General features: G+C 38.1%; 2 protein-coding genes across 2 annotated transcripts; both read left to right on the top strand.

Moving 5' to 3' along the window:
* Nucleotides 1-6,624: 6,624 nt before the first annotated feature.
* LOC143025759 (uncharacterized) lies at nt 6,625-7,367 on the top strand. The gene has a single exon (XM_076185766.1). It carries the CDS (start codon nt 6,642-6,644, stop codon nt 7,365-7,367), a length of 726 nt encoding a protein of 241 aa, XP_076041881.1. The 5' UTR covers nt 6,625-6,641.
* Nucleotides 7,368-8,931: 1,564 nt separating this feature from the next.
* LOC143025758 (uncharacterized) lies at nt 8,932-10,121 on the top strand. Its single transcript, XM_076185765.1, has one exon. It carries the CDS (start codon nt 8,949-8,951, stop codon nt 10,119-10,121), a length of 1,173 nt encoding a protein of 390 aa, XP_076041880.1. The 5' UTR covers nt 8,932-8,948.
* The last annotated feature ends 13,242 nt before the right edge of the window (nt 10,122-23,363 follow it).

Genomic DNA, 23,363 nt, shown 5'->3' with positions numbered 1-23,363 from the left:
TTGGTTAGAATGATCAAAGAAGTTAGAACAAGTGAATCAGACACAGAATACTTAGCTAGATTAGATAGATGGTCAAAAGACATGAATTCTATCTTGAAAGATTCATATTGGACAGAAAGATCTAGTGACAAAATGAAAGTTTCTCAAGTAATAAAATTGATCACATTTGGATTGTTGACTAAAAATAGCGATGATTTAACGGCAGAAAAGGTGTATAAAGATCTCAAGTCAAATATGATTTTAGGGGAGGTAGATTATCTAATGCAAGTGTACAGTGAGACCAGAATCATAAATCCATATGTGATGACAGTAGGACAACAGAGGCACTCTAGAGGAGAGTTTAAGAAAACAGAATTAAGACATAGACAGAAAGTTAGAAGTCCATCCAGGGATACTAGAATTATATGTTTTAATTGTTATACTTGGGGACACAAAGCACAAGACTGTTATTATGGAATTATTTGTAGAAATTGCAAATATGAAGGCCATGATGAGTATCAGTGTAGAAACCCACCATTCTGTATCACCAAAGAATAGACCATAAAACCCTTGAATGTGGAAATTTTCGTATGCACCAGGAAACAAGAGGAAAACCCCCCGACACAGAATAAACCAATATTCTAGAAATCCCCATATATATATATACAAATAGACAGTACTGTGTTAAGTATAAGAGTGATTGAAGGGTAAAAGAAAACTCCAACATCAAAGATAGTCATAAACTGACAATTACAATTGGAAGGACTTCTGTAGGACCTCTCATTGCTGGTAGATTGTTCAATAAGCCTATTGTATAAGAGTGATTGAAGGGTAAAAGAAAACTCCAACATCAAAGATAGTCATAAACTGACAATTACAATTGGAAGAACTTCTGTAGGACCTCTCATTGCTGGTAGATTGTTCAATAAGTCTATTAAAATATTTATTGATACAGGATCTGTAGTTAATGTAATTACTAGTAAAGTTTTAAACCAGCTGAAACCAGGAGTGAAAATATTGGAACCAATCCATTACTCATTACAATGAGTAACTGGAAATCAGTTAAAGACATTAGGTAAGGTTGAACTAGAAGTTATCTTATATACAAATGAACATTTGCACATTCCAGTGATAGTTGTAGAAGAATCTGTTTTTTCAGATTTATTGATAGGATTTGCAACTATGAGAAAAGAGAACATGGTGATATGTCCTGCTGACTTAGGGATCTTAGTGAAATCACAGTTAATCCCATTTTTAAATCAACCAGACTTAGGACCAGTGACAGGAATCAATGAATCCCTAGGCATAGATAAGAAAGACAACAATTTTACTTTAGATAACGAGGCCGAGCGGTCCAGACTAATAGAACGTAAAGCCTCATATAGTGAACCCAACTCAGATGTTCAAGAAATCCCAGAAATGACTAATTCATCAACTACAAATGAAGCCTCGCAAATTGTGGATGGTTGCGTAATAAAGTCGACATTATTATACTCCACAGCAATTAACAGGGTAAATGTGCAGTTGAAAGGAGTTACTGTAGACTCTGAAATTTTAACCCTCCTAGAATCAATTAGATTAAAAGGTTTGAAATTGGACTCAGGGATTTATAAGTCAAATAAGAGCATAGTAGAAATATTAATTATTAATACAAAGATATAGTTTTAGGGAAAGGTACACAAATAGGATTTTTTCAGGTGTGTACAAAACCCATCAAGATTTTAAATGAGAGTACTGAGGAGGTGGAATTACCAATTTCATCAATCTGTTCAGTTCAAGAAGAAATATAATTAAGAAATACAAGAATCAATTAGAACCTACTAATTGCCCTGAGTTGGATGAGTTTAGTTGCTTTGCTTGTGAAGCACAATAAAGCAATTGCTTTGCCGGGGATGCCTTAGGCAAAACAACTGTTTTAAAACATCAGATTAAATTAAAACCAGGAACACAGCCTATTTACATACCCGCCTACAGAGTTCCTCACTCTAAATTAGCAATAGTAGATATACTGATCACTGAAATGTTATTGCAGGATAACATTGAACATAGTAAAAGTGGAATTTTCCTTTGATTTTGGTGCCAAAATCAGATGGTACTATGTGCCCAGTTATTGATTATGGGGAATTGAATAAGCACACCATTCGTGAGAGGTTACCATTACCAGTAATAGGTGACATTCTCAGAAGATTGGGAACTGAGAATAGATACTTTAGCACTATAGATATCAAATCTGCTTTTTGGCAAATAGAGTTGCATGAAGACTCACGAGAGTTCACAGTATTTTCTACTCCATCGGGACATTATGCGTTCAAAGGGATGCCATTTGGTTTATGTAATGGTCCATTAACTTACATGAGATTAATGAATACAATTCCAGATGGGTTGTTAGGAAACACTGCCAGCGTATTCCTAGATGACATTATTTATAGTTTCCAAGACAGCGGTTGAGCACTTTAAGAAATTAGATTTGATATTCTCAAGATTAGTTGAAGCAGGATTGAAAGTAAAAATTGAAAAATGTAAGTTCTTGCAAGACAGTGTTATTTATTTGGGACATAAGATAGACAGACATGGACTTAGTACAGTGAATTCAAAAGTTGAAGCAGTCAAGAATTTTCCAGTTCCAACCAATGTAGACAAGGTTAGGAGCTTTTTGGGATTGACAGGATATTATAGAAAATTTATTCAACAATATGCTGACATTGCTAATCCATTAAATTATTTGTTGAGGAAGGACTCAAAGTTCATATGGGGACCTGCACAACAGTAAGCTTTTGATAAGTTGAAAGATAAACTCACGAGTTCTCCAATTTTAATATTTCCAGACTATGATAAAGAATTCATTCTTTGCACTGATGCATCTGACATAGGATTAGGAAGAATACTTATGCAAAAGAGAAATGGAACTTTGAAACCAATAGTTTACACTTTAAGACTTTGTAATAATGCAGAAACTACTCTATTTTTAGTATGTTGTAATTATTGACTACAAACAGCGAACGTTAGAGAACTTACCTGGTTGAGTTCTCTAACTAATCGTCGGAACTGAAAGTATTCTTGAGGCTTCGATGTAATTGTAGAAATCCCTTGCCGAGGTTTATTTGTCCTTCTGGTACCAGTCTCGTTTGGCTGGGATTCTTACGAGCTCGTAAAACGGCTTCGAAGCCACGGGACAACTGATACTTTAAGTAAATTCTCAAAGTTCCCGATTTGTTAATCAACTTACAACATAGGCTTAAAAAAATAATAAAGAGGGAGGGGAGTTTGATAATATATTAATTAAAATTACGATAGTGTGGTACGAAGTTACAGGAAAGGTTCCCGATTCGAAATTAAACAAGCTTTCGGGAAATTGCCGTAGCTCAAGGTAAACAATCATTACAATGCCATTCCCGCAACAACAATTACCACACTATAACAGAAAGAGAAACATTAGCAGTGATATATTCATTAGAAAGTATTAGAGATATGATACTGGGATATCCAATCAGAGTATGGACTGATCATACAGCTATTCAGAACTTATTAAAGCATAAGAATCTTAAGGGCAGACTCGCTAGATGGTTTGCGATACTTCAGTGCTATGAAGTTAAATTTGAATATATTCCGGGTAAAAAGAATGTTGCGGCAGAAGCACTTTCTAGAAATATTAGTCAACCAATGACAGGGTTGATTGATTTTGTTTGTAGTATAGAAGAGTTAGAAACTTTAGATGAGGAAATGCTAATAAGAGAACAGAGGGATGATAATACATGTGATTCATTAGTCAAGTACTTGATGAACCCAAGAGGAAATCCTCCAAAACTACCAAAGGGGTATAAGATAGAGGAATTTCATTTGACCAATGGTTTTTTGTATAGAAAATCAGTTGTAAGCGGGAAAGATATTTCTAGAGGTCCAGTAAATCAGTTGGTAATACCACAAACTCTTGTAAAAGAGATATTGAAGTTACTTCATGATAGTGATTGTAGCTCACATCCAGGAAAGGATAAAACTTATAGACAAGCACAACTTAAATACTTTTGGCCAGGTATGAAGAAAGCTATATATATAATTATATATATATATATTTTTTTAAATGTGTTAAGGTAAAAGGAATTACACCAAAACCTGCTCCTATGCTTATCTATCCCATTCCACAGAAACCTTGGGAAAGAGTTCACATAGATACATTGGAGTTACCTATGTCTGAGAATGGATATATGTATTTGTTGCCATTGATTATTTTTCAAGATTTTGTATTTTACAACCAATTCCAAATAAGAAAGCTGAAACTATTGCTTTAGTAATCTATGATAAGATAATCTCTAATTTCACTACACCTAAAATCTTAGTTTCAGATAATGGAACTGAATTTAATAACAAAATCTTGAAAAAATTATGTAGTTTATTTATAAAGAAAGTAAACATTCTAGTGAATCATCCACAAAGTAATGGAGTTGTAGAGAGGTTAAATAAGAAAATTATTACATGTCTTAGAAGTATGATAAGTCCTCATAGTATAACTTGGGATACTTGGATTCCTTGTGTTAAATGTACTCTGAACAACCAAATTAATATAGCAACAGGTGAAACACCTCATTTTATTATTTTTGGGAAAGACATAACTCCTCCATATGAAATCTTGACTGGAGAGCAGAAACCTGTGCATAATATAGATGATTATATCACAAATAGAATAAATACTTTCCAAAGTATTCACCAAAGAGTTTGGGAACATATGCAGGAGTATTCACAAGAGATGAAAAACCAACAACACAAAATAGCACATAAGCTAGAATTGAAAATAGGAGATTTAGTCATGGTCAAACTACATTCACCCTATAATAAACTTTCACCAAGGTGCTCAGGTCCATATGGGTAATAGATTCTGCAGGTGGAAATAACTTTAAATTAGTCCATTTAGAAAACAAGGAAGAATTGATAGGCCATTTAGATGACATAAAGAAAGTTAGGTTGCAGATCTATGAAGATGATTGTTGTGATACCCTATGTATAAATAATAATGAACCAGAAGAGTATAGAGAATATTATGATAATATTCTTTGTGAATTGAATATTAATCTTGATGCATTTTACAGATGAAGACTGCAATATAAATTTTTCTATGCTTGGTGAGTGCCCTGGACTGGAATCCAATTCGTCCTGGAGCAGTGGTACAACATCAAGGTAACCTAATATTGGTAGACAAGCTTATAAGTGTTCTTGATTACAAGAATATAACAATAATCAAAGATAATGTTGGCTCCTTGAAATTGTTAAAAGAGAGCATTTCCAGTAAGAATGTTCAAAAGAAACTAGAAATTAAGATAAAGGAGATTCAAATTTCAAAAGAAATGGTTGACAAAAGAGAAGTATGTTAGTAGTGGCTTTAGGGGCTCTTGCTGGATTGGGAATATCCAATTTTGCCTTCCTTGCTGATTTAAAAATTTCTATGAATAAATTGAATGAGAAGGTTGCAAAAATTGATAATTTACAAACAAGTGTGAAGAACATTGAGGAAATGATCTCTGAAATTACAGATAACTTAGAAAATCTCAGTTTAAAACAAAGTGAACAGGAGCATACAATGCATTTTTTATTACTCAATACTATGCATTTGAAATGATCTGAGATGCAAGTTCAGTTGGAATCTTTTGTGCAAGATTTAGTTCTGGCAAATTCTGGTCAAGTAACATCTTCTCTTCTCCCAATACCTCAACTTATAAATATAATTTTATATCAGCAAATCACAATTCTGCTGAGGGTTCGCAAACATATGAGATATGCTTCGCCCAGCTGGTCCGACAGTTGCTTACGCGCTGCCGTTCCGAACTGTCAAGATTGTTTACTCTGTCGCACGTAGATTTCAACCGTTCCCTTCTTACTAGTGCTTGACCTGGCATTCGAGTGTTTACGACGCTCATTTTGCAATATAATACAAGCATTTACGACGCTCAATTTGCAATATAATATAAGTGTTTACGACGCTCAACTTGCAATATAAGCGTTTACGACGCTCAATTTGCAATATAATATAAGCGTTTACGACGCTCAACTTGCAATATAATATAAGCGTTTACGACGCTCTCATTTTGAGTTTTAACGAAACTCACTAAATTATAATTGTCAGGTAAATACGACAACGTGCATACGACTCCGTCGGTCACAACCGCTATGTCGTCTTCCGACGAAACGCATACCCATACAAGCAGGAAGTCGGGCGCCTCCTCTCACGGGGGAGAAACAAACCAACATACTCGCAAATACAAGCATAAATCAAGCAGGTCAAGCAACAGTACTTCCCATCGGGATAGAAATACTCGCGTTGGCGCTACGCATCGAAGTCTAGAAGACATGGTAACCCCCCTCCCCCGCCCCCTGATGGCTCCACGTCACGTACTGCTTTCCAAGTACATGACGACTCCTCAGCCCCTTGGCACACAGTACTACAAGCCATCGCTGAACTGAGGAGTGATATGGATCAACTAAAAGCGGAGAGGCGGCAAGATGTTTCGCAGAGGCCGGAAACCCAAAACGATGCCAGACCGGGCACCAGTTCAACCAGGAAGGAAGCAGGGCCTGTTACGCCCTCTCCAGGTAACTTTTCGGGTTTTATCTTCGACGGAAGCAGCAGTGAAGAAGGTGAGTTGCATGAAGATTTCCCCATTGGCAGTATTTTCATGCAGTCCTCTAAGGCTTTCGGCCCAGTTGAAGAAGTCTCCGGAGATGTTGCCAAACATGTGGCAGACATGGTCAATCAAATATTTGACCACGGCATGAGGGAGGACACCTATAAAGAAATTGCGGAGGACGAGAGTACCAAGAGGCCCGGTAATTGCCCTGCTTTATCCCCAGTTGAGTGCAATATGCAAATTTTGGAGGCGCTAAAACAGGACGCTAAAAAAGCAGACTTACGCATGAAGGAAGTCAATAAAGATATAACTAAGGCAGCTTCCATCATCATCAAGTCACTTTCGGTGCTTGACAAAGTGGCCCAGGATGAAGGTAACGCTGTGGTGTCCCGTGAGGTGGGCATGATCTATGGGGCTCTGGCACTGTTAGGTCATGCCAACTACCGTAACAACTTGGTTCGCCGTATTAACATCAAACGGGAAATAAATCAAAAGTACTCACACCTATGCTTTGACAAAGTGCCCTTGTCACGCTTTCTGTTTGGGGATGACCTCTCGCAATCCGCAAGACAGATTGAAGAGGGGGAAAAACTCAAAAGCAAAATCACAGCCAAATCCCCCTTTCCATCCTGGAAGCCGGGCGCATGGAAGTTTGGAGGTGGGAAGACAAGAACCCAGTTTAAAGGACACACAAGTTTTCAACCCTATGGACAGCGGAGGCTAGGACATAGGGGAGACCAGAGGCCTTACTATGCTCGGCAGGCCTTGGATTAAAAAAACTCCAAAGGCAGGGGACGCAGCACTCCCCGACAATAAACCAGGCAAGTACCAACTTTGTGGCAGGTTCCCCTCACAGATTTGTGCATGAGTGGCAAAAAATCACTAGTGATACATATATTCTAGACATAGTCAAACATTGTCACCTGAATATTAATGTCAATGATATCGGTTACCTGTGTTTTGAGAATGTGAAATATAACTTTAGCCTGGCGGAACAAAAAATTAAACAACCACATTCCCTATATCCATTTCAAAATGGAGAACTTTGAACAAGCTATCAGACTGATAAATGAAGGTGACTATATGACATCTGTGGATCTTAAACATGCCTACTACTCTATAAGAATAGCGGAAGAACAGCAAAAATTCCTTTGCTTTCAATGGTATGGCAAAGTTTATCAGTTCACCTGTCTCCCAAATGGAATCTCAGGAGGACCCAGACTTTCTACCAAACTCATGAAACCTATCTTTGCTACTTTAAGGGAAAAAGGCTTTACCATCACCAGCTTTATTGATGACACTCTCATGAGCAGTGCTTCTCTTTCTGGATGCTATGATTGCATTAATTCTACCATTGAATTACTCACGAAAATGGGCTTCTGTATTAACATTGCGAAATCTGTGCTAGAACCCACTAAAAGTATCGAATACCTTGGCAATGTCATTGACTCGGACAAAATGATTGTTACCTTACCAACACGTAGGAAAGAAAGAATTCTACTTGGAGGTAAACAACTAACAGCTAAGACTAGTGACAAAATCAGAGAAGTAGCCAGGGTAATCGGGCTTCTAGTTGCTGCCTTCCCAGCTGTGGAACTTGGAAAGTTACACTATCGTCACCTTGAATCGGCAAAGATTACCGCATTGCGAAGGAGTTATGGGAACTTTGAGGATAAAATGTTGATCACCGACGAAATGAAAACGGACCTGACTTGGTGGATCAAACATGTTGAGACCCAACATAGGCGAATAATTCACCCAACTCCTGAAATTGTCTTATACTCAGATGCTTCAGACTTAGGTTGGGGTGGCTGCATAAATCATCAGTCAGTCAATGGAAGATGGACGTCAGAGGAAAAGAAGCTTCTCATTAATACCCGGGAACTCATAGCTGTGCTCCTTACATTAAAATCTTTTGCAAATGAGGTCAGAGGAAAGCACATCAAAGTTTTCTGTGACAACACTACAGCAGTTAACTACATCAATGAAATGGGAGGCACTAAGTCGGTAGCATGTAACAATGTCTCCTCTGATATTTGGAACTGATGTCTAAACAATGATGCCTGGATCACATGTTCTTACATTTCTGGGAGTGATAATACCTTGGCTGATACAGCATCCAGGAGCTTCAATGACAGGCATGAATGGAAGTTTGATGAGAATTTTTTTAAAGAAATTAAGCATCATTTTTGGCACACCCAACATTGATCTATTTGCATCTAGGTTGAACAAACAAGAGCCTCAGTTTTGCTCCTGGAGGCCAGACCCAGAATCAAATTATTGTGATGCATTCGACCTTAATTGGGCAACATTAGGTTTCATCTACATTTTCCCCCCTTTCTCCCTGATCGCTAGATGCCTGCAGAAGTTAAGAGCAGAAGGGGCCAGAGGTTGGATGATAGTTCCATTTTGGACATCACAGCCCTGGATGGGAGCACTACTCAGGCTGCTCGTAGAAGATCCAAGAATCATAATGAGGAGAAAGAAAGTGCTGGTGTGGCCCCTGTTGACGGAAGAACATCCCATCATGTCCCATACCAGATCGATGGCCTGTCTACTTTCCGGGAAAGCCTGCAAGAACGAGGCATATCTGAAAAAGGTACGGACCTTATCTTGGCATCATGGAAACCCGGAACTAGCAAACAATACAGATCACATATCAACAGGTGGGCACAATTTTGTCATAGACGGGACATCAATCCTACTACTCCCATTGTAACTGACGTCATAAACTTCTTAACAGAAACTTTCCACAGAGGTGTGGGTTACAACAGTATTAACACGGCGAGGGGGGCCCTATCCTCACTGGGGATAGTTGTGGACGGATGCAGGGCAGGCAACCATCCCCTAGTCATCAGGTTAATGAGGGGAGTTTTCAACCTGAGGCCTTCAATGCCTAGATATAAGGACACCTGGGATGTCAAACCTGTATTAACAAAACTGAAACAGTTGGAACCCTTACAGTCTCTCCCACTGAAAGAACTTACACTCAAACTAGTAATGCTGATGGCACTTACACAAGCTGCCAGAGTTCAGACCCTACACTTACTAGTACTCAAGAATATAAGCATAAAGGAAGAAGCTATTTCAGTCTGGTTAGGGGACAACATTAAACAATGTCACCCTGGATTTAACATTCAGTCTGTGAAGTTTTTTCCCTACACTAAGGACGAAAGTTTGTGTGTGTGCAGGACTTTGCGCACATATCTGGAAAAAACGGAACACTTCCGAGACGAGACAGGGAAGAAGGATGGAAGACTCCTCATAAGCTTCATCAAACCGCACAAGCCGGTATCAAGAGACACAATTGCAAGATGGATCAAGCATGTACTTACTATCTCTGGAATTGACTCTACCAAATACACAGCGAGCAGTGTCCGCTCGGCTGCTGCCTCTCAAGCTAGATCCATGTCCGTACCTATACGCCACATCATGTCCAAAGCTGGATGGTCAAGAGAATCGACCTTTGCCAAACATTACAAGGAAATTGTACAGGAGGGAGACCCATTCCAAGATGCAGTACAGTAGTCCCTCGAATAACGCGGGGGTTAGGTTCCTGAAATTACCGCGTATAACCAAATCCGCGTATGCTGATATTTCATATTAAATACCGGGGTAAATCTTTAGTTTCGACCATGGGAGTAATATAGCAATAGAAAATTAAATATTAATTTTGTAAATTAAAATGTATCACCGTAATATGCAATTTTGTGTGCGGAAATGAAAAACAAAAAAGGTGCTAAAACAGATTTTTTAAGTAACGAAGTCGTGCACGACGAATGGTACGCCATGTTTGTTATGGTAGATGCCGAAGTCGAAGATATGAAAGGATGATAAATTCGTCTGATGTGATGCGTCACTATAGCAGAAACAGGGGCACAATGTGTCACGGCATGTCATTTTCACATTTTTTTATGGTTCGCACAGAAGATTCATTAAGCCTGTATTCTCTGGCACATGATGCATAGGACATACCACTTCTCAGTTTGTCCAAAATGACGATTTTTTCTGATAACGTCATACACTTCCTTTCTCGCTTAGCAAATTTTCCAGCTTTTCCTTGAATCTTTGTCTTTGATGGCTTAGAGGAGTGTATCGGTGCCATGTGAAGAACACGTGGAGGGGTAATGAACACGACTTCCAGAGCAATTGACCAGCACTACGAATGGTGAGAGACTGAGGAATGGGTCACCGCACAAGTCGCGGGAACAGGTACAATCAAGCGCACCTCTAATGGATTGTAACCAACAAACAACATTAACTTTACGAGTACATAAATGATCAAAGTGAGACAAAACAGCAATAATGAAATATTGGAAAGTGGAATATAATCTAATAAATAAAAGCGGTTTCGTGTCCGTCTGTCAGACTTTTCTCGATTCGATCGATCGACTAATTTCGATTTCGACGACTCAACCTTTGTAAATGTTTCAGATTAAATTTGGCTCCAATTCATGAGTAGCATTCAAAGTAATTGAGCTTTTCGAACAAATATTGGCTATTAAAAAAAAAAAAAATAGTCAGACTTTGTTCTCGATTCGATCGATCGACTAATTTCGATTTCGACGACTCAACCTTACTTTGTAAATGTTTCAGATTAAATTTGGCTCCAATTCATGAGTAGCATTCAAAGTAATTGAGCTTTTCGAACAAAAGCGGTTTCGTGTCTGTCTGTTTGTCTGTCAGACTTTTTTCTCGATTCGATCGATCGACTAATTTCGATTTCGACGACTCAACCTTACTTTGTAAATATTTCAGATTAAATTTGGCTCCAATTCATGAGTAGCATTCAAAGTAATTGATCTTTTCGAACAAATATTAGCTATTCTTTTTTTTTTATGAAAAATAGTCAGACTTTTTTCTCGATTCGATCGATCGACTAATTTCGATCTCGACGACTCAACCTTACTTTGTAAATGTTTCAGATTAAATTTGGCTCCAATTCATGAGTAGCATTCAAAGTAATTGAGCTTTTCGAACAAATATTGGCTAATTAAAAAAAAAAAATGAAAAATGATAAAAAAAACAATATACAGTATAAGAAAAATAATAAAATACACTTGCCATACATACCTTTGATAAATAATTAAAATTGAGAATAAATTCGATAAAGAATTGTTTTTAAACGAGCTAATATCAATTTCGTCTCTATATTATACAATTTATTCTTTTAAAAATTTGTTAATTTTTTCGATCGATCCAGGTGACGCGATTCGAACTGCCCGATTTGTTGTTCGTCGAATCGCACTTTAGGTTAGTAATAAATGAGGTCGTCACCTCCTCATTCGCTCAATAAAACTGGTAATTATAGCGGTAGTGTTTCAGACTTGAATCCTTTTAGTATGGATTCTAATATCATCATTAACACTGTTAACAGTAGAAGTAGAAAAAGAAAAATAAGTGAAAATTGTAATATTAAAAAAAAAAAAAAAATAAGTGAGATGGATGAAGAAGAAAAAGAGAGAATTAGGAATGGAAATAGGGAATATCAAAATTTTAAATTAAGAGTTTATCGAATTCATCAACATGCTGAGATCTCAGGGGCGAAGCCCCTTTCTAACAAAATCTAGTAATAAAATAAAATGAAATGAATATAAGTAAAATACAAAATGTATACAGTCGTTCCTCAGATAACGCGATTTATTGTAACGGCCCGGAGGTTGACACGTGACCTCAGGCAGCCACCCACGGCTTTCCCCTAACCCCACACCCTTGTTTGAGCAGTTCCCAGTGTACATAATGACCGCATTATATGAGGATCGACTGTATATGGTAAAATAGAAAGCAGTCACCACAAATGTTTGCGATGTGCCGCGTGTGTGTGTATGCGTGCCCAAATCGGCGCGAATTTTAAAACAATTCTCTACATTTGAGATGGTCTTGAAATAAAATCCGCGTATGATTGAATCCGCGTTATTCGAATCCGCGTTATTTGAGGGACTACTGTACTGGATTAGCTTAGGCACACTAAATTTGAAATGGAAGAATTATGGAACGGCCCCAACTTCACCTGCCTAAGAACTTCTGAGGCACGACACCCACATGTCTTCAAAATCTCATATGTTTGCGAACCCTCAGCAGAATTGTGATTTGCTGATATAAAATTACTGAAGTACATGAGACTTACCGTAGGTTAGTTGAGATGTGCTTCTGGTTTTATGAAGCAAATCAATTCTGCTGAAGGGTAAGCATTCTTATGCCCTCCTCTCCTCCCCTTACACGTAACCAACTGGGAATCTCTCCATTACAAAATAATCAAGTTCCAGGTTATCATGTGGGTGCTCGTATTATTCAAAGACTGTCGGACCAGCTGGGCGAAGCATATCTCATATGAATGCTTACCCTTCAGCAGAATTGATTTGTTTCATAAAACCAGAAGCACATCTCAACTAACCTACGGTAAGTCTCATGTACTTCAGTAATTAATTCAGAAAAGAAGGATTGGAACTTTGAACCTTTCTTTGATGAAGCTAATGTGGCATTTTATTACCCTTTATTAAATGGCTACTTGAATATTTCTTCAGTGATAATAGAAATTCCTTTTTCTTCTAATCTGAGGTTCAACCTGTTTAAGTTGATACCCTTCCCTGTAGAGGTAAATGGTTCATTATATGAAGTGGATGTTCCAGTTGTAGATCCATTCAACTACATCCTTTCTGTAGACAACCTAAAGGAAAGCATGATCTCTAATGATAAATTAAATGATTGTAATAGTTAATAAAAATCTTTATCTTTGCCATTCTTCTCTTTTTGTGCTTTGTGAAGCTTTGAAAAACTCGTGAAACTTCTCTGGTTAGAAATGTGTCTGTGATGAATAATTGTCATTACAAGAAAATTTTGGTAGACCAGATTTCTCATAGTAAGGATCCCATTATCTATTTTTCCCTAAAAAGACCAAAATTTCCATAAATTGTCATGGAATCAGTCCTAAATTGGAATTGATTGAAGGTCTTATCTCAGTTGTTGATACCTGTGAATTACATGGAGGCCCTATTTCCACTATTGCTAATACCCTTAATACCATGCATTTAACTGAAGATTCATATATTTCCACCTTCAACTTCACATTGCCTGAAAACTCTCCCCCTTTGAAAATTAAGAGAAGATCATTGTCAAGATCTCCTTCAAATGATTATTCTACCAATTATAGTTATTCTTGGTGTTCTTTTTTCTTCAATATCATTGTCTGCACTGATTTCAATTGTTGTATTCAGGAGATTTTCTCTGTTAAACCCCATTAGCCATGTGTCTGCCTGAATTATTATTGTGCATTTTGGAGGGTTGCTTGTTTTACTGATGTCATTTTACCAGTTTATGTAAAGGCAGACTAGCTTCTTATATATATATGATGATTTCCAAGTATATACTAGCGAGCCCTGTAAGAGGGCAGTAGATATCAATGGTCGGGATGACCAAGGGTAGCTGCCGGGCCCTGTAAGAGGCCAGTAGATAGAGGTAGACATTTAGGTAGATCAAGGGGTAGGTGAAACGACATGTAAATTTTATATTCGGTTGTTATGATACAATGGCCGACTGCAAGTTGCAGTTACCATCTTATATTTGTAAACATTGGTTAGGATAAGTGCTGATGTGACTGAATGTAAACACAGAGCTCGTTCTGCTTGCGACAAATTGCTTGCATAAACAAGATTTCTTGAGACAGTATAACAGTTTTTCTGATTGGAGAAAAGGGTGGAGAAAAATTATTGGTGCATGGAGGTAAAGTCACGCCCTAAAAGGGTGGCACTTATTTGTAACGTTCAAAGTTATTGGATGAATTAAATTGTGACGTCGGAGCAGACTTGGCTTGGTGGGTGTAAGAGGATCCCAGGTGGGAGTCCTTGGTGTACCTTATCTAAAAGCGATGTAGAGAATTAGTGAAGAAGAAAATCAAGAATATTTAAGACCAGTTTGCTTACCCCATCCAGAAACATTACTAACTTGTTACAGAAGATATGGTGGAACATAATTAAAGAGAAGGACAAGGCATGGGGCCTATAGAAGAACGAAAATTACTAAGTGTTAGTGTCAACGAAGCTAACAAACAGGCTTGAATGAACTGAATGATTACCTGATGGAAAAGGAACCTGACATAATGGGAATTGTGGAGACAAAATTGAAAGGTCTACTACCACCCAACAATGTACAGTAGGACATGGTGTATATAATTACTGGATTAGAAACAGAGAAGTAAAATAAGGGGGTGGAGTTATGTTCCTGACTAAGGATATGTGAGGAATGTTTCATATGGAAAGGATAGAGATGGAAATAGCTCAGGACAGGGACAAGAAGAGCAGGAAGTTTGTGGTAAATTATGTGCCTCTTAAAACAGCTTTGTGGGAAGAGAGAGAACATAAGAATATGGTAGAAGACACAAGGATAATACTAATAAGATAATGGAAGATGGAGGAAGAATAGTTATAATGGGCGACTTTAATTGTAAAGAAATCTGCTGGGAAGAGATGACAGTGAAGGGTGGAGACGACCTATGAGGAAATGTACTACTTGATGTGATTATAGAACATACAATGACACAATGGATACAAGAGAATACTAGGTATAGAAATGAGGAAGGACCATCGAGACTAGACCTAATAATCACATCAGAACCTGAAATAGTGAACAAGATTGAATATAAGACACCACTAAGTAAAAGTGATCACATATTAGTTGAACTGGAACTAAACGGAGAAAAACACATGAGAAAAAATGAGCAATAAGGATAGGGAAGAATGATGTATAAAAATTTTTTTGATCAAATGAGATTTTTTTTTTTTCAAAAAGCAGATTGGGAAAGGATATACAAAAAGGAAACAACAGTAGAAGAGGAATGGAAAATTTTGACAACAATTTATAAGGAAAGAGGGGAAAAGTATGTTCCAATACAAAAACAAGAAAAAGGATATGTAAAATGTTGGTACAACAAAAGATGTAGTGAGTTAAATGATAAAAGGGATAAAGCTTGGATAAAATGGAGGAAAGACAAAAAACCTGAAATATGAAAAATATATACTAGTTATAGAAATGAATATGTACAAGTGTGCAGAGAAGAAAAGAGAAAATACGAAAAGAATGTCATAGAAAAATTTAAAGATCAACCAAAACTATTTTATAGATTTGTAAACAATAAACTGAAAAACAAACAAGAATTAGTGAAACTACGACAAGGAGGAATAGAATACACAGAAATTATGAACAAGCATTTTAAATCAGTGTTTATAAGGAAGAACATACAACTTAGAGATGTTGAGTGTGGGGGGAAAGTCCCCGCCTATGAAAGAAATACAAGTAACGAAGAATGAAATAATGAATCACTTGAGTAATCTCAATGTTAGAAAATCACATGGTCCAGATTTACCTAGTTGTATTATACAGGAAGGGAGCTATGCTCGTGGTGACCTGTCTTTGTATCTCTCAGCATCAAGTTTTTTCTTAAAGTCTTGTAGAGTGTTTGCACACACTGTTTTGTTGTCTAATTTATTCCATGTATCTATCACTTTTATACTACAACTGTCCCTCCGTTATGCTGTCCCCCAACCCCTTGTTTGCTGTCCTGTACCATTTCTCTGAGTATTCATTTTTCTGTGGTGGGGGAATTCCCTGTGGTGGGGGAAAAGAATACTGCCACCAAGTATTTCCACTTGGATCGTAAGAGGCGAGAAGAAAAGGGACGGGGATTGGGACTAGGCATCCTTCTCCTTGTAGCCCCACAGGGGCCATTCCTAAAAGAAAAAGTGAAGGCATAAGAGGGTCTGGGAGTTTTCCGACCAGCACCCTAAGGTTTGGGTCTTTTAATGTGTGTGGATGTGGTACAGATGAGAGTAAAAGGGAAGAGATAGGTAGTATGTTTGTGAGAAGAAAGATGGATGTGTTGGCTTTGAGTGAAACTAAGTTGAAAGGGAAGGGTGAGTGTAAGTTTGGGAGTGTAAGTGGGAGGTTATCAGGAATGAAGAGAGGGCGAGGGAGGGAAGGGGTGGCTATTCTAGTTAGTGAAGAGATAGGTAAATGTGTAGTGAAGTGGAAGGAGGTTTCCTCAAGGATAATGTGGATGAAGGTGAAACTGGGAAAGGAGATGTGGGTCTTTGTAAGTGCATATGGGCCTGGCAGTGGGAAGAGTGTAGAAGAAAGGGAGGCCTTTTGGATAGATTTAAATGAGTGCATAGAGAATTTAGGGAGAAATATCAATGTAATAGTACTGGGAGGCCTTAATGCTAGGGTAGGAAATGATCCAATGGATGGAGTGGTTGGGAAATGTGGAGTTCCAGTGGAGAGTTGATGGTGCAAATGTGTCTAGAAAGAGAGTTGATGATAGCAAATACAGTGTTTCGGAAGAAAGTCAAGCATAAGTACACAGGGGAGAGGGTGGTGGATGGAAGGGTGGTAGATAGCGTTGATGTATTATGTAGTGGTAAATAGGATTATGATAGGAAGAGTTAAGGATGTATATGTGCTAAGGGAAGAGGGCAGGGAAATATCAGATAATTTTTTTGGTGGAAGGTAAGTTGAGAGTGGAGGATATATGGAGAAAGAGGAAAGGGGCAAAAGGTAGGGAGGTTCTCAGAGTGACCTCTTTAAATGAAAAGGAAAAGGAGGAGTACAAGAAGAAGCTGAGAGAGGAGTGGGAGGGAGTGAAGGATAGAGTAGAGCTAGGGGTGGAGGAGGAATGGGGATGGTTCAAGGAGGGAGTCACAAAGTGTGCAAGAATGGTGTGTGGAACAAGAAGGACAGGAGGAAATAGAAGGAAGGGTAGTGAGTGGTGGGATGAGGAAACAAAGAAGGTTGTAGAAGAGAAGAAGCGAGCTTTCATAGTTTGGTTACAAAATAGGACGAGGGAGTCATATGAGAGGTACAAAGAAAAGAAAAGAGAACTAAAGTAAAAGGTAAAGGAGGCAAAGAGGAGAGCAGATGTGAAATGGGGTAAGAGTATGACAGAAAATATTGAAAGTAATAAAAAGATGTTTTGGAAAGAAATTAAGAGAGGAAGAGGAGGCGAATCAAGTAGAGAAGAAAAGGTAAAAGGTGCAGATGGAGAGATGATAATGGAAGAGAAGGCAGTAAGGGAAAGATGGGCAGAATATTTTAGGGAGTTGCTAAATGTGAAGGAGCATAGGGAGGGAAAGATAGCTGCAGTGGGAAATGCTAAGAAAATGGCCGTGATGAGTGAGGAAAATGGAGGAGAAATAAGGAAGGATGAAGTGAAGACAGTGGTTAAGATGATGAAAGCAGGTAAGGCACCTGGTCTGGATGGATGCCATGCAGAATGTCTAAAAAAAAGGGGGTACAGTGGTGGTGGACTGGCTGGTGAGGTTATTTAATGTTTGATGGAGAGAGGGTAGAGTGCCGGAGGACTGGAGGAGTGCCTGTATATTTCCACTTTACAAGGGAAAAGGGGACAAGTGTGAATGTAGTAGTTTCAGAGGGATTAGTTTGTTAAGTGTAGTTGGGAAGGCTTATGGGAGGATCTTGATTGAGAGGATTAGGAGAGGAACAGAGGGAGTAATTGGTGAGGAACAGTGTGGATTTAGGACGGGTAGAGGTTGTGTAGATCAGATTTTTGTGGTAAGACAGATATATGAGAAAGCTATAGGAAAGGGGAAGGATGTTTTTTGGGCTTTTATGGATCTGGAAAAGGCCTACGATAGGGTAGACAGAAAGGCACTGTGGGAGGTTATGCAGATATACGGGATAGGAGGAAAGCTTCTAGGAGCTGTCAAGAGTTTTTATGAGAGTAGTAGAGCTTGTGTCAGGGTTAGAAATGGAGAGAGTGAGTGGTTTGAGGTAAAGGTGGGACTTCGTCAAGGATGCGTTATGTCGCCCTGGCTGTTCAACTTATACATGGATGGGGTAGTGCGAGAGGTAAATGCAAGGGTAGTGGGTCAGGGATTGGAGATGGGTAAAGTAAATGGAGAAAAGTGGGAGGTGAGCCAGCTGTTGTTTGCGGACAACACTGCGCTTGTGGCAGGATCGGAGGAGGGATTGAGGAAGTTGGTGACAGAGTTTGGGAGAGTATGTGATAGAAGAAAGCTAAAGATAAATGTGGGTAAAAGTAAGGTGATGAGATGTACAAGAGGTGAAAGTGGCAGTAGACTGGAAGTGAGCATAAAGGGAGAGCGACTGGAGGAAGTGGATAGTTTTAGATACTTGGGTGCAAATGTGGCAGGAAAAGGTGGAGTGAAGGTGGAGGTAGAATGTACAGTAGAATGAGAGAAGCAAGTAAATGCCTTGGATTGACGAGTGTAATGAGGAATAGACATTTGGGAATGGATGCTAAGAGGAGACTATATGAAGGAGTGATTGTGCCAACAGCAATGTATGGGGCAGAAACATGGAACATAAGAGAGGAAGAGAGGAGTTTGAATGTGTTTGAGATGAGGTGTCTGAGAAGTATGATTGGGGTTACTAGGCTAGAGTGAGAAATGAGGAGGTGAGGAGGAGAACAGGGGTGGAAAGGGAGTTGGGAGATAGGGTTGATGAAAGAGTATTAGGATGGTTTGGACACATGGAAAGAATGAGTGAAGAAAGACTAGTAAAAGAGATATGGAAGGCAGATGTGGAGGGAGTGAACATGAGGGGACGTCCTAGGATGAGGTGGATGGATGGGGTGAAGGGGGCTTTGGGGAAGAGGGAAATGTCTGTTGAGGAAGGACGGGAGAGGACAGAAGACAGGGGTGAATGGAGAATGGTTGTTTATGGATGATGTTGTGATGCTTGAGGTAGAATGGGCGGGGGATGAGGTAGTATGTGTGAGCAAAATTTTACGCAGCCCAAAGGGATTTCTCCCCGTCTTCTCCTTTTGTGCAATGGGGGGGTTGCCAATTTAATGAAGTGGCCTTGCTGTGGATGTGCTGTGTCTTGCGGCACAGCTTCTGACCCAGGGCAGTGGACAAGGTGCAGGGATGACCCGTCATCCAGGAGGTGCTAAGATAAGAGGGAGGGTGGAGTGGGTGTGGAGTGTATTTAGGGATGGAATGGGTGGGAATGATTTTATGCCTTTTCCTTTTTGGCTACCCCCCTTGTAAGGGGGAAAAGGCCTTGGTATATGTATCTATCACTCTGTGTGGGAAGCTGTTCCTTTCTAAATTTCTTCTGTAACTATCTTTTATTAGTTTCTTTTTGTGTCCTCTCGTTTTACCGTTGTCCCATATAAAAAAGTCATCCCTATTTAAGACTTCCATTCCTTTCATTATTCTGTAGATAGTCAGTAGGTCACCTCTTTCTCTTCTCTGTTCTAAAGTTGGTAGTTCTAATTTGGACAGTCTTTGCTCGTATGTTAGTTCGGAAAGAGTTGGTGCTAGTTTGGTTGTTGCTCTTTGTAACCTTTCTAGTTTTTTTTATGTTCTTTTTGGTAATGGGTGTCCAGAGTGCTGCTGCGTATTCGAGTTTTGGTCTTATTAGTGTAGTTAGGATTTTCTTTATCATTTCTTTGACCAAATAGGCAAACGCCACTTTGATCTCAATAGATTATAGGTTTTTCCGAATATTTTGTTAATATGCTTATCTGGTGTCGTGTCCTTGCCAATCATTACTCCAAGATCTTTCTCCGAGTTTACTTTTTTCACCTTTTCTTCCCCAATTTTGTAATCTTTTGATATTCTGTTTTTACTCTTTCCAAACTCCATTATTCTACATTTCTTTATACAGTATTGAATTTTACTGCCCACTTTTGGGTCCAACTCCAGATCTTGTCCAAATCTTATTTCAATGAGTTGCAGTCTTCCTCCGATTTTACCTTCTTTAGTATCTTTGCATCATCTGCAAAGAAATTCATATAACACTACACCTTCATCCATGTCATTAACCACTTCCATATGGTGACGCCTACGTAGGCGTCATGAGGAGCAAGTGGGTACGCGATGATGCCGACGTCGGCGTCTTGATTATATTTATTGTAGTCGTACCTACGTAACCTCTATTCTCTCTAAACTGGCTTCATCATATTTTCTATGGTTATAAGAATTCACGGGTGAAAGAGAACGAACAATTGAGCACTGACTTTATTTTTTATAATGCGATTATTATGACGCATTATTGCACGTTGGGCAGCTAATGCTGACAGACGTGCGATGTGCCCCGGAGTGAAGAGGTTTGTATATGGCAAACATGATCAGGGCCAGTACTGATCCCTGTGGGACACCGCTTTTCACTTCCTCCCAGTTTGAGAAAATTTTCTCTAATTACAACTCTCATTTTCCTCCCAATCAGTAAGTCTTTCATCCATTCCAATAATTTTCCTCTGATGCCACCTTTTTAGTCTATCTTTATAAGTTTTTTATGTGGTACCTTGTCGAATGCCTTTTGTAGGTCGAGAAAGGCACAGTCTGCCCACCCATCTCTTTCTTGTATTATTTCTATTAATCTTGAGAAGCAGATCAAATTTGTTGTACATGATCTCCCTTGTCTGAATCCAAATTGATCTCGATTTAGTATAGTTTTTTCTTCCAGGTGCTTTACCCATCTATTTTTGACAATTCTTTCACAAATTTTTGCTATTGTGCTTGTCAGTGATACCAGTCTGTAATTAGATGGGTCTTCTTTATTACCTCCCTTATAGATTGGTACAATGTTTGCTTTCTTCCAGTCCAGTGGCAATTTTCCTTCTTTAAGGGACTGTAGGGCGCGAAAACACGAAAAATTCTGGAAAATCAACGAATTTTAGGTAAACATTTCAAAAGATTCTCTATGATGGTGGTAACACTTTAGCCAAATATTACATCTCAATTCCGTTTCTTTTCTTATATATAAAATAAAATAGATAAATTTTTGGCAACCTCTGGCAACCCCATTGCATGAAAAAACATTCTGTATATTGAAATAAAGTCAAAATTTTGATACCCAGTTCTGTTTTGTTTACTATAATTAATATATATGGAGATATCTGGCAACTTGCCCAACACTAATCGTCAATCACCACAAGGATCTCAGTAGCTCTTCAAAGCTAAAGGAGAAAGGATGTCGCCCTGTCGCGTATCTGTTAGCCTACCAGTCATGCATGCGATCGTATTATCTTTTATTCTACCAACAGGTATTCAAAAGATTCTCTATGATGGCTGTAACACTTCGACCAAATATTACAGCTCAATTCCGTTTCTGTTCTTATATATAAAATGAAATAGATAAATTATTGGCGACATCTGACAACCCCATTGCATGAAAAAACATTCTGTATATTGAAATTAAGTCAAATTTTCGATAGCCAGTTCAGTTTTGTTTAAAGTTTTAAACGGAAACGTAAAAAAATAGACAATGTCACGAGTGAGTACGCGGCCGGAGGATTTTAAATGCCGGTGCGCTCCTTTAAACTTTAAATGCCTCTCCTGAAAAGTTTATGTTTTTTATATTTAAATAGCCATATCTCTGTTTCTTTTTGTCCGATTTCATTCATTCTTTCGAATTTGTAAAGAGAAAGAGTAATTCTTTAATTTGATCAGGAAAAAACAAAGGAAACTGTAACTTAATTTTTTTGTTTAATTTATCATAGCAGATTTTCAAAATAAAAAAATCATAAAAAAGAATAAAAGAGAGTAGGAAAAAATCTAACTCAATGAAGTTGTTTCCAAGACTCTAATCTTTCATTTCCTACATAGTAGGCTGATTACCTATGCCTGTGGATACTTCAATGATTACAGATACTATCATAAAAAAAAGAAAGAAAAAAATTAACTACACGTAATATATACATGTTACTAAAACAATTTAGTATGCAATAATACTCTTTCCGATAGAGTAAGTATACATAAGTTCACCAAAGAAATTGAACAACTTTTATGACACGTTCACCTATAAGCACTTCCCACAGTCCCTTAAGTGAGAATTTAATTATAATGTATATTTTGTCAGTTAATTCCTCCATACATTCTTTCAGTATCCAGTTTGCAATTCTGTCTGGGCCATGTGATTTTCTAACATCAAGGGTTTTAATTTGGTTGCTGATTTCCTTTTGTGTTATGATTATTTCTTTCATTGCAGGGGATAATTCTCTCTCGATTTCTTCAGTCAGGTGAACCTTCTAATGTGAACACTGAAGTGGTTGTTCATAATTTCCGCCATTTTTAGTTCCTCTATATATTCATTTTTGCCCTGGTGCAGTTTTTCTATTTCTTGTTTGTTTTTTAGTTTTCCATTTACATGTAAAATAGATTGGGTTCTTCCTTGCATTTATCTATTATCCTTTTCTTGTAGTTTCTCTTTTCATCTCTGCATACTTTTACATATTCATTTCTCAGTTTGATGTATGTTTGCCATTTGTTTAGTTTCTTGTCTCTTTTCCATTTTTTCCAAGCTTTGTTTCTTTTGTCCTTGGCTTCAATACAACTTTTGTTGTACCAGCTTTTTATGTATGTTCTTTCTATTTTTTGTTGTGGTACATATTTATTCACTCCTGCATTATAAATTTCTTTTAGTATGTTCCATTTTTCTTCTATCCCTGTTTCTTCGTTTAGGAATTGATCCCAATTTGCATTGCGGAAGAATGTTTTATGTTTCTCAAAGTTTGTTTTGTTATACATTAGTCTTCCTATTCTATATTTATGGTTTTTGTTTTGATCCATTTGTTCTTTCAATTCCAGTTCTAATAGTACATGGTCACTCTTTCGTATCAGGGTTTTGTAATCAATTTTTTCGGCAATCTCAGGCTCTGTCATAAGTATCAAGTCCAATGTTGAGGGTTCTTCATTACCTCTATATCTAGTATTTTCTCTAATCCACTGGGTCATTGTGTACTCAATGGTCAAGTCAAGAAGGACATTACCCCCGAGTTCCTCCCCCACTTCA

The sequence above is a fragment of the Oratosquilla oratoria genome, chromosome 5 (assembly GCF_046742065.1).
Source record: "Oratosquilla oratoria isolate Oo_2021 chromosome 5, ASM4674206v1, whole genome shotgun sequence".
Classification (NCBI taxonomy): Eukaryota; Metazoa; Arthropoda; class Malacostraca; order Stomatopoda; family Squillidae; genus Oratosquilla; species Oratosquilla oratoria.
Note: the sequence above shows the minus strand (reverse complement) of the source record. Positions and strands in the feature narration are given on the sequence as shown.

What these genes read in the sequence shown, in the direction of transcription:
- LOC143025758 (XM_076185765.1), top strand. Translation starts at nt 8,949, where the DNA reads ATGCCTGCAGAAGTTAAGAGCAGAAGGGGCCAGAGGTTGGATGATAGT.
- LOC143025759 (XM_076185766.1), top strand. Translation starts at nt 6,642, where the DNA reads ATGCAGTCCTCTAAGGCTTTCGGCCCAGTTGAAGAAGTCTCCGGAGAT.